General features: G+C 46.3%; 1 protein-coding gene across 1 annotated transcript in view; it reads left to right on the forward strand.

Moving 5' to 3' along the window:
* Window positions 1-5,699: 5,699 nt before the first annotated feature.
* Window positions 5,700-12,500, forward strand: part of LOC118776805 (NMDA receptor synaptonuclear signaling and neuronal migration factor-like) — a 31,261-nt gene continuing 24,460 nt past the window's right edge. The window contains exon 1 of the mRNA XM_036527376.1: window positions 5,700-6,146. Coding sequence (XP_036383269.1) covers window positions 6,076-6,146 — 71 coding nt within the window. The 5' untranslated portion in view covers window positions 5,700-6,075. The remainder of the gene's footprint in view (window positions 6,147-12,500) is intronic.

Below are 12,500 nucleotides of genomic sequence, written 5' to 3' on the forward strand. Positions count from 1 at the left end.
CCACTCTGCCTGCCAAAGACCAGCTGTATTACTGGGTCAGGGACAGATGGGCTTGTGTTCTTGTTGGTGCTTATGCACATAAAAAAACATGCAGAATTAATATGTCAAGACGAGAATTGCATTGTGCTTCAGTTGCTTCCTCCTTGGGAGTAGGTTTGTTCTATTTTTGGAAGAGTTTCGCCCTGTTCTTACCCCCTCTCGCAGTCTAATAAGTGGTGCGAGCTCTCGTCTGTTGGCTGGTTATTTTCTGTTAATGCAGGACTTGACGGAGCATGCCGTTATGCGTTACAGCCCATCCACACAGACGCTCAGAGTGATCCATCACCGCTTGGTATGGCTAGCGATGCCGTCCCGGTGACGCGCGGCGACGGGGTTCACAGGAGAGCGGGGACACCAGGCTGCAGAGAGGGTCTAACCGTCACTCCGTACAGCCAACCGGCAGCGGAGGTTAACGGTCATTAACGGTCATTTTTCCCCCATGTTCCAGAGTGAAAGAGGTAATCCAACACTGCCAGCTTCTCCCCTCGGGGGGTGTAGGGGAGTGGCGACCACAGCGACGGGTTAAAGAATGAACTTCCTGACAGGTGTAATGTTCCACTCTGATTCCCATCTGCGGAGAGGAGGGTGAGGGACGAGGCCGGGGGGGCGGGGGGGGGGGGGACGGGGGCCTGAGGGTGAGTCACTGAGAGCAGGAGGACTAAGACATCTCCTCTCCGGAACATTCCACTAGGTGACTTTGACGGATTTCTGACGTAGGTATATACGTAAGGATGTATGAAGTACTGTAAGTCACTAAACGACTAAATGTAAAATGTAGATGAAGGTGTTCAGCTTGATTAAGAGCAATTAGTTGTTAAAACGGCAGCCGAAAATAAATCACTGAGCAACTAATTAAGCTTCATCGAAATAGCTGGCCCAAAGTCATTCAAGGGGCAGATATTTAACAACAATAATATTAGTGAAGACGTTTGATTTTTCCTTATGACTGCACAGTCAAACCTGCTACGGCACGTGTCTTCCTCAAAGGATATACAGTGAATCAAATGTTGAGATCAGTCATCAAGCAGATCAGTCAGTCATCAAAGATAGATCAGACATCGATCAATGGCTCAGTCAAACCTGATCAGCTGTGAGCTCAGATGGCAGAACTGAAAGCGTTACGATCAGCTATCTCCCGGGTCCAGAGAGGAGATAAGTGCTCTTCTGTGATGAAATTTAAGCCACACACGGACAAGTGCCAAAAAATCGAGAGGCACAGGAAGAGGCAGATCATTCTTCCTCTCATTAAAAAGGATAAAACAAAAAATTGAATTGAATCTTATTGATTAAAAAAAAACCTTTTAATGCTGCCAAAGGGGGTCAAGGGTAGGGGGATGGTATAGGGGGGTGAGGCTGAGACGGTACAGCTGGCTCCTATATTCTCACAGTTACACAGTGGAAAAAAAACTCAAAATGTAGGCTTAAAGGCATGTGTCACATACACATAATATCAACCATGTTTAAGCTGTCATTGGGGGTTGTGTGCATATCTGTAGAGCCGTTCAGACTATAAATATTAATATTTATTGATGAACAATTTAGCAGATTCTGTAAAAAAAAAATTCTCACATCCCCCTCCATGCCCCCCTCTGGTTAATTGCAGTGTGTTTACGCTGACTATGCTACTATATGCCACCAGTTTAATGTCCAATCTTTCGGTGCAATGATATTAATATAATTAGAAAGACATTATTCACGCCTGATCTGTTTGAGATTGGTGTTTATTTTGAATCGGGTGATATTCAGCTGATTATTCTCACCAAAGGTTATGGGTATAAGTGCATATTGTGCATTAATCATGCCAGGCTGTAGTGCATATTTTCTCCATGCTTGTGTTCAGTCCCTCAATATAGTGCTGTTGCCGCGGAGACCTTTTTACTCGTCTGGGTAGATTTGTCCTGTACTCTGCTGTATGTGAGTGTGTATGACTGCTGTAGGCCTCTCCTGTGGCTGTGTGTGTGTGTGTGTGCGCGTACTGTGAGCGTATTCCCTTCTGTAGTGACTATGTGTGTGTGTGTGTGTACAGTAAGCGTTGTAGTTGTGGTCCTGCATGTTACTGCAGCAGGAAATGCAGGATGCTTCTTAAATATTTATAGACTCAATTTGTTAACTTGTGTGTTTCATCTGGTGTCGGATGGCTGACCTCACGTGTAGAAAATCGCAAGGAGGTGACTCTTCCTCTCTGACAAACATTGCGCGTGACGACTGTGGTTTCTGCAGGATCGGCTGCAAACCCAGTTCACTGGGGGATTCTGCAGCATGTTCACGGCTGTGTGGGCTTGTGTGTGTCTGGGCCTGACCGTGTGCATGTGCGGATAATGTATCTGTGTGTGTGTACTCTCCGTCTGTGTGTATGGGTGGCCGTGCTGTGCGTGTGTGTGCATTTGCCTGTGTGCTTATGCGTGTACTGTGTGCTACAGTCTGTGTTTACTGTATGTGTGCTGGTGTGCTTGTGTGTGTGTGTGTGTATGTGTGTGTGTGTGTGTGTGTGCGCTGTGTTAATGCATGTATGATTCTATGAGTGCTGGTGTGATTATTATGCATTTGTATGCTTGCAGTCTTTCACACGTAGATCTAGGGAACCTTTGTAGCCAGGGCAAGGTTAGCTACCGCTTGCCAAAGCACTTTTAAAGGGCTGCAATAGATGGGTGCTCTCTATCCCTCCCTCTCTCTCTCTCCCTCTCTCTCTCCCTCTCTCCCTCCCTCTCTCTCTCTCCCTCTCTCTCTCCCTCTCTCTCCCTCCCTCTCTAGTAAGCAATTGCATTATTTATCAATGTCTGAAAACTCTGCTCAAACCCGCAGTCCGGCCCTCTCTCTCTCTCTCTTTTCTCGCCTGCCTTTCCATCAGCGTTTTTCTCTCCTTCCTCTCTCTCACGCCCTCTCCGGCCTGCTCTCGGATCTCCGCATGGTGCGTGTCCTACAGAGGAGGAGCTGCAGAGTCGCATGTTTCTGTCCCCGCCGCCTCTCTCACGCCGCCGCATGCTTATATCACCCCCCTGTGCCCCGCTCCGCACCCTGATTCTGCCGCCGCACTATCAGTCATCAGTATGACCTGCTGTAAATCATATTCATGGTTTCCGTTCCATATGAAGTGCTCATTTCAGCTGCTTGAGAGAATCTTCTACATATCATGATAGGAGGATCAACAAAATTTGAAATTACACTCAGACTCAGATGAATAAATATAATAAATAGCTAAAAATATTGAAATTCAGCCTCAACAGCAGACAAAGTATTTGTACCTGTTATATCTTCACCTTGACTAAACACACAATACCCTGCCTTAGTTATACTGCCACCACCCTTTCCTCCTCTCTCTTTCTTTCACAAACACAACACACACACATACACACACACACAGGCAGAGATACCTAATGACTGTCCACCAGCAGTGCTCACTTGTCTTTTCCTTTCCTTCTTTTTTGTGTTTTTTTTCTTTCTTCTTTCTTTCTTTTCACAACGTTTGTTTCTTCTCCATCCCTTAATCATTTCACCTGTACCTCTTTTATTCCCCCCCCCCCATCTAACCCCCCCCCCCCCCCTGCCGCCTTCAACTGGAAGCGCTGTGCAGCACCGGCGTTTGAACGCTGCCTTTCTGCCTGTTTTCAAAGACCGTGTTAGACAGCTCACTGAAGCGATGATCTTATCGCCTCCGAAAGCTTCAACACACAATCCAGGCAATTCTTTCTGAATCGCTCGGCCCAACTTAGGCTGTTCCTTTTGTGTCCCGGCTTTCATTCCCTCTTCGATTAGGGTGTTAGTGAAAGAGTTGGCCTGGGAGTGAGGACTTTTTTGCCCAGAGTTGATCATGATGTTTGGCCTTTGACCTCTGAGCGTAGACTATGGACACCAGCCTGATGGAACAGAATCAACTAATCAATCAATCAAATTTTATTTGAAATTGCTTCCTCGAAAAATAATTATCCCAGTCAGTTTTGACGATCTCATTACATGTAATCAATTCAAGTAATAGTGGTCGTAATTCATGCAAGCACAGGAATGACAGATGAACTAACTGAACACCAGATGCACAGTAATATCTAATCGATTTGCTTTTCAACTTTAAGAGCAAATCTATTTCATCAGTTTGGTGGATAATAGAAATGACTTAACTAGACAGGACACTAAACTACAACAAATGCACATATTGTTCGTACTGGGTACAGCTGGGTTATTTGTATTATGTAAACCTTGATTAGAAAATGACATGTTCCCATCCTTGAGGAATATATGACTTGGTTTTTAATACCGCATCCTCCTACATCCACAACACGCCTGTCAAGTCAACTTTCCAGCCAACCATAAACCGCTGCATTAGGCGCATACGTGCTGCAGCGTTTACGGATGACAATAACCTTTCTGTTAATTTAACTGCAGAATCATTCATATCGGTAGTATATTAACTACATCGGTATTGTTTTTTTTTAATGTCAACAACAACAACAATAATAATAATAATAACAACAACAGTAATAATGGCGGTTTAATTATAGATAGAAATAAATAAAAATATTAATTTGTTGTGATGTTATGAAAGCACCCACTTGATTTTTTCCGACAAGTTATCACAAATAGGCTATCCACCGTTTCAGACATAAATAGTAATGACTGCTTTCAATCAACACGGTGCCGCGAATAATTCCACATTGCAAACGGACTAATTGAACCGGTGATATCAAAGGCAGCGGGGAGAAACTGTAAACAGCCGCGCCGAGCGGCGGACCGAGGAGCTGAACTTGATTGGCGTCCCGTAGATGAAGCGTGATAACGCAATTTCAGCGCCATTAAAACGTTCGTCGCCGCCACCCACGTAGCCAAGGACAACATCTAAGACAGGCGGTTAACACACATCCAGAGACAAAATCAATGCTCCGGGCGACAAACGGTATAACACTGTGTGAACACTATGACAAGTTAAGTTATACTTGTAATTTATGTTTAAGTTATAATGTAGGCCAACATAAACCTCGGTCATTGGGACAAACTGGCCCTGTACTTCACTGGGACTCACTGCACCAGTGACACCCTGACCTGGGCTGCAACCCTAACGGAGTCAGTGACCCTGCAAGCCCATTGCCTGAGCAGAATACGTTTTCACATCAGGCCACACACTTCTGGTTGTTCTAGTGAAATTAAATATGATGGCGAAATTATTTCTTGAGTTCCAGAGGAATTGCCTTAATGTATTGTTGTAACAGTAAATATGACACTTCTGTTACAGGGAAGCGAGTGAACTCTTGTCATATTATGGTGCAACACGCTTATATATATATATTTTTTTTAATTTTGAAGGCACCTCCACGTTAAAATGATTATTAAGATGATCAGAATCGGATTTTTGTCTTTCTCTTTTAATGGACAAAGTAATGTCCCTCAGTCTTACTGTAGTTTTATTCATGACATCCCTCTTATATTCATGTGACTGCATGCATGCACTTTACCCCCGTGCTACCCTTTTTTTGCGCTACCTTCACCTGTTCGCAAAAATGAAGTCACTCGGTCGAGGAGGGACATTGGACGTTCCTTTTATGGCTACAGTTTCCTTCCTGTCCTTTGTCGTAAAGTCACATCAATAGAGGGAGAAAGAGAGAGAGAGAGAGAGAGAGAGGGAGGGAGAGACAACGAGAGAGAGAAAGAGAGAGTCAAGCAGGCTCGCAAGGGGAACGCCGTCGTTTCGCACTGTGAGCGTGGCGCTGCGCTGCCTTCGCTGCGCAGTCATTTACTGAAGTCACTCCAGAGCATCGCGCACGGAAGAGAGGGAGATGGCTCTTCTCTCTCTGCCTCCGCTTCTGTCGCGCTGATTTGTACAACTAAGTAGTGCATATACATATACGGGAAAAGATTTCTCCCCTCCCTTGACACCTGTTCGTAACATTTGCGCACAAACAGAAGGGGGGTAGACGCTTTTTTCAAAACGACCCGTCTCACCTCGGACCTCTTTATCGTCTTTCTTCTCAGTGTATTTCTCTCCTTCCTCCAGCGTTCACCGGTCTCTGGAATGAGCTGTTTTTCCGCCAGTGTCGTTTCCACTCCAGCATGGGAACCGCCGTGTCCAAAAGGAAGAATCTAAGGAACGATGCGATATCCTCCGTGGCGGCAAAAGTTAGGTGAGTGACACGGAGAGCACGGGGCTCTGGGTACCAGGACTGCAGCGGCATCCCAGCTGTGGCGAGGTGTACGCCGCACAGGTGCAGACGGTAAACTCTACACCACATAACCCGTGTTGGTCAATTAGCCGAGCGGTAGCGGATGCCAGTGTGGTTGGTTGTACTTTATTGCATTTTGTGTAGCACTGTTAAAACAGTTGTCTACCTTTGCATGGTGCTGTACATTCCCGTAGCATCACAACAGCAGAACAACCTGCAGTGTGCTGTCGTATAATGAGCGTTAGCTGCTGCCTAGCGGAGCTACATTAAGGGACTGCGTAAACTGCTACAAATATAAAAAAGGTCGGATACCTTTACTTCTCCGGGAATTTTTTCCCCACAATCACCTCGGTGGAAATGGCCGGGGTTGAACGATCAAAATGCTCTTGTTCTGATGGGAAGAAAGACATTGCAAAGAAAAGGTATTTCTATGCGGTAATGCCTTAAATTGTTTCCGTTCTAGCCGCTGCAAATTCATAGAAACAGAGTAAGTTTGACGCAGGAATTAACAGTTTAGTTTAGTGTTTGACCGTTCCGCGATATTGACTGAAAGGAAGCACACAGAACAATGGATCTGAAAAATATAATTTAATAAGAACGAAGGTTCTTTATTCTACTCTCTACAACAATGACACGCATCACAGAAGTTCCTGTTTATCTGTTTAAAATTTATTTCTAGGTTCTTGCTTTCGGTAGTCCACCAGTGAGTAGCTGTCCAATCAATACTATTTTTTGATCAGACACAGTATGCCTCTTAGAATACACAGATTCACAGATACAGACCTGGTATAAATTTAATTAACAAATCCAGCATTGTTACTGCCTGTTTTGATCTGAAACGCGTTTCAGGGTGCTCCAGTGTTTACTGTTTTAACTATAACCCCACTCTGTGATCAACAAAAGACACCGTGGAACAAAAGGTGTGGAAAATACTATAATGTCACAACTTGTTCATACATAATATCAGTACTAAAAATGTTTACACAAGCAGAAAGTTCATTAATGTCAGTCACAGATATTTCTAAAAACGGGTGTCTGGCCTCCAAACTCTTTGGAAGATGCTTAAACGGATAGTCCAGACATGCAAATGGAATTTGGACCTGAACTGTGTAAGAGTAAAATCGTAGATATTATGGATGCTATGTCAGCCCAGCCCTGTGTGTAACCTAGCCCTACCTCAGCCGCAAGGTCTGGTTTGTTTAATGTGTATGGTGTGAATGGTGGGATCTGGCAGACCCCAAAGATAATTAGGGAGGGACATTTCAGAAAATCACACCTCTGTATTGCTGTGTTCGGTTATGTACTATGTGGATGCATCATGTTTGGTGATGTTTGCGGATTTTCAGATGTACGAGTGTTAGTTAATGCCCTCTGTTGTAATTACTATGACCTCACTGCCATTGTCAGGGTTCCGGAATATCACTGCATTGTTTGTTTCAAAGGATAATGTAACAGCCAAGTGTTTCAAAGAAACCACGCATTGGTGTGTGCCTTCTCCCATGTAATGTCAGTGGAATGAAAAATCATCAGAGGCGTGATGGGAATCACTTCGTGTCATTTAACAAATGTTTAACTCTTAATGACCTCATTAGTATATGTCTTTTACTTATTAATGGACGTCGAACAGATGCATGTCTTGTAGATGTTTCCTCCGATGATATAGAATTGTTGGGAATGCATATTAGTATTACGTTCACGGTGCAGGATTTCAGAGGAGGCAGGTTTTCACACTGGCCCAGAGTGACTCTTTAAGCAGAGTGAGATTTTTCCATTCCCACAGCTAACGCTCTGATCGGTCTGCTAATCTATCAATTAATCAATTGGCTGTAATTGACTAGGGCGCCCTCCAGGGAAGTGTTTCAGTGTGAGTTATAGCTCCGGAGGGAGCAGAGAGAGGGAGAGAACGAGGCAGAACGACCTAGAGGAGCACCGGTCGTTTTTCAGAGAAGACTATTTGTGTCTTGGCTCATTTGATCCGGGCTACAGATGATGAGTCTGGATTACGCATCTGTAACAGCAGACGTCCTTTGACAGTGTACTGCGTGACACACTAACACGCTCGTCTCCGTCCTGTTCTCAAAACGCAGCGAATCATTAGCCCTGTCCGAGAGGACGGCCGCAGTCATTTGTTTTGATGTACTCGGAGTGCTTTGATTGGGTGAAGTGGCACGTATTTCTGCCGACGATGGAAGAGAACAGCAGGATCAGGGTCTCGTCTGATTTTGGTTTGTCAGTTATGTGCAGTTTGAAGCGGTTCCCTCGGGGGTGAAATAATGACCCTTTGTCTGTGTCCTGTGACAGCTGGTGCTCCGTCATGTGTCCCTCCTTGGGGTGACACCTCTCAGGATCTCATGTGTTCGTTTGCGCGTAGGTCCAGGATGTGTGCAAGGTGGAACAGTGTGCGTTGAATGAGAGTGAGAACCCTGGAATCGTACCGCACCCAATGGGAAACCATCTCAGCTCCCTGCTGGCTGACCTCATTCTGCAGTCCCTGTGATCTCACTGCAGAGGAACAACACACACACACACACACACACACACATATACATACACACACACACACACACACATATACATACACACACACACACACACACACATATACATACACACACACACACACACACATATACATACACACACACACACACACACACACACACACATATACATACACACACACACACACACACACATATACATACACACACACACACACACACACACACACATGCTCATACACACACGCACACACACACACACACATATACATATACACACACACACATGCTCATACACACACGCACACACACACACACATACACACACACACGCTCATACACACATATACACACACACACGCTCATACACACATACACACACACACACACACACACACACATACACACACACACATATACATATACACACACACACATGCTCATACACACACGCACACACACACACACATACACACACACACGCTCATACACACATATACACACACACACACACATATACACACACACACACTCACTCACACGCACACACACATGCACACACATACACACACACACACACACATACACACTTACACACACTCACACACTTGTACACTCGCGCACTCACACGCTCACACACACACACACACACACACACACACACACACACACACACACACACACAGAGCTGCACACACGCTAACACGCTTTCCCATCAGACTGGAGGAGTGGAGCGAGTGTGGGGAGTGCGGGAGGGTTTTTTACGCTGCAGCACAGGGACGTTTCAGGCCCCGGCTGCAGAAAGCTATTACTCTGCTATCAGCTGGGGAGGACCGCGGGGTGAAATCTGCGCCTCCACTACAACGTGGAAGAGCAGCGCAGACGTGATTATCACAGCGGGACGCTAGGCGTGACGGTGGCCTTCTCCCGAGCTCCTGCTCTGAGTGCAGGGCCGGGCTCACAGACCCTCTCCCTGTCCGGGTAGCCCCTAACAAGCCCAGCCTCTTATCTTCCACAACGGACAACAAGCTTTCACATGCTAGGCTAGTTGAATATGCACTATTTTTGTAGTTATTGCAGAGTTCAGTGTACGTCCTTATGAGTATGCCCATTAACAGTGCTGTACAGCGTTATTACATACCATCACAGGCAAAGACAGTAGTAATTAGAAGGGCTTGTCAGATTCCCCTCATTTTTAAAAATAAATTCCTTGTGTGTGCTCGGTTCCCACAGTATTAGTAAGCGGAGCTGACAGGTTAAGTGTGTCTAAGGTGGCAGAGGAGATAACTACAGACACCGCCGTCTCTTGTGCGCTGTAGCTGTTACCGCTGGGATGCGGTCGACTAGGCATGCAAGGAGGGCGACCGCTGTCATCTGAGAGTCGCCGACGGGGTCAGTCAGAGTTAGGAGAGCAGCGCGTCAGAAGGATCATCTCCTGAGCCATCGCCCTGGAGCGTTTTCCTCACACCACCTTTTCGAATCCACACGCACTGAGTTAGCCCCTCGAGCTGCTCACGGCTGCGTGTGCTGGTTGCCAGGGTTCCGGATTGCTGAACCTGGCCATAACCCTTCAGTCTAAGAATCCATACAGACTTTGAAGATCGTCTTTTATATCAACGTGTTCATGAAAAGACAAAAAAAACTTCAGCTCCCAGACCCGGTCCACCCCACTCAGACCTCCCAAGGATGGACTTTCTTGGTATTTGTGTGGTCGGGGGTTGGGGGGGGGGGTTAGTGGTTTTCTTCTGCGATAGATATCCCAGCTGCAAGGGTCACTAATGAAATGATTAGATCACACAGGCACTTAACTTAGACGTGCTCCAGTTACAGACAGCTGACCGGTAATAAGGGTTAAAAGCTCTCCCTCCAGGATGTACACAGTGAGTGCATGACTATAAAAAAATACATCAGAATGAAATAAAGTACTTAGTAAAATGGCAGCACAGGGTTAGGGTTAGTTTTCCCTCTAAAGAGTAAAGTGACTCTTGAAGGTGACCTTGGCTGTGCTCGGCGTACCTGTTGGAGTGACAGTTGCATGGATCACCCCGGCTGGTTTCCTCCATGTGTGTGGGAGAGAGCAGTGTGCTGACTGCCCTGATCATTCATTCAGCTAATATCCATTATTTATCCCTGTTGCCTGACAAGGTTGAGCGGCAGCACACTGTGTGACCCATAGGCAACACACGGAATATGAGAATGCTTGTGTGTGTGTGTGTGTGTGTGTGTGTGTGTGTGTGTGTGTGTGTACTGTGAGATGTCCAGGCATGCTATGCTGAAGAGAAATGCAGGATAATCTAATGCTGTAATGGCCTCCATTATACTGGTGCTGTGGTGCAGGAAGGCAGTAATGTCAGTGAGATGGACTGCCTGTGACCAAGAGGCAGGCTGTGTGTGTGTGTGCGTGCACGCGCGTGTGTGGGCGGGTGTGTGTGCGTGCGTGCGTGCGTGCGCGCACGTGTGTGTGTGTGTGTGTGTGTATGTGTGCATACGTGCATGTGTGTGAGCGTGTGTAAGTGTCTGTGTGTACATGTATGTGTACATGCCTGCATGTGAGTATGTGTGTGTGTGTGTGTGTGTGTGTGTGTGTGTGCAGTACTGGACATTGCTCTGAAATGCAGCAGTGTGACTATAAGGAGAGAACTAGGCCTCAGTCTGTCATGGCTGGCACACTTGTTTTTACCGCACTACAGAACCTGTGAGATGTCCTGCTTTTAATCAAACCAAAACTCTGAGACAGTGACCTGTACAGGGCGCAGAGAGAGTGTGTGACAGAACTGAAACACACCATTACAGAAGAAATCATGGCAAACCCACTCTTATTGTGCGGGCGGGTCAACGTGGCAGCTAGCCCGTGAGAATGCAGTGCAGGTTTTCATGTTTTAGGTCTCAGGTGCAACACACCCATAAAGGGTTCGGAGTAGTCTATGTGTGTGGTGAGGAATGCAGATTCAGTCAAAACTTTGCTCACGCCAAATATCTTTTTATGGCTCTCTGTCACACTCATGCTTAGATTCGTTCCTGCTGAGTTTTGTACAGGCGTTTTTGGTCCTGAGACCAACGGTAGAGTTTGAGCACATGCGTGAGAGAGGTTTTTGAGCTGACAGTTTTTGAATTTTTTTTTCCTTTCTCCTCTTGGGCAGATCGGCAGAACTGAAATAGGCACTATTATTGTAACATGCAGTTGCGGCATTCGTGACTCATAATGCCAGACCCGGCTTAGGCACGATTCTCAGGTGTAACCCCACCATTAAACCTTTTTACACAAATAGCTTCAGTACAATTTCCAACCCCAGTGTGGGTCGGAATGTGAATCGGGTTGAAAAAGGTCTTTCTTTCAGACAAAGACCTTGTGATGTAACTGCAGACACAGGCCCTCCTCTGAGCAGGTATGCAGCTGGAGGTGGCGATGCCGTTAGATCTTCCTCTTGTCTCATCTGTGGTTAACATGCGGCTTTTTTCTTCATTCTCCATGCAGAGGGTCTCCGGGATAAATTGCACTTTATTGAGTCATGGCACTTGGCCCTCCTGTTCGTTCTGGGTGTTCAAAGGCAGGGCTGAGGCCACACTCAGAGAGCCGCACTCAGAGGTCCACAAGGGCCTTCACTGAGAGAGGGAGAGGGAGAGAGAGAGAATGAGGGAGAGAGAGAGCGGTGTGGGTCTCTCTTCCCCTCTTCCTCCCTCTCCTTCCCTTTTCCTCTCCCTCTCTATCTCTGATCCTCTCCTTCTGTCTCTTTCTTCCTCTCCCTCTCTCCGAGTCTCTCTTTCTCTTCCTCCTCTCATCTCCTTTGCACTGTAGAGGCTTTCTGGGCTGAGG

This window comes from Megalops cyprinoides, chromosome 4 (genome assembly GCF_013368585.1).
Source record: "Megalops cyprinoides isolate fMegCyp1 chromosome 4, fMegCyp1.pri, whole genome shotgun sequence".
In the NCBI taxonomy this organism is placed as follows: domain Eukaryota; kingdom Metazoa; phylum Chordata; class Actinopteri; order Elopiformes; family Megalopidae; genus Megalops; species Megalops cyprinoides.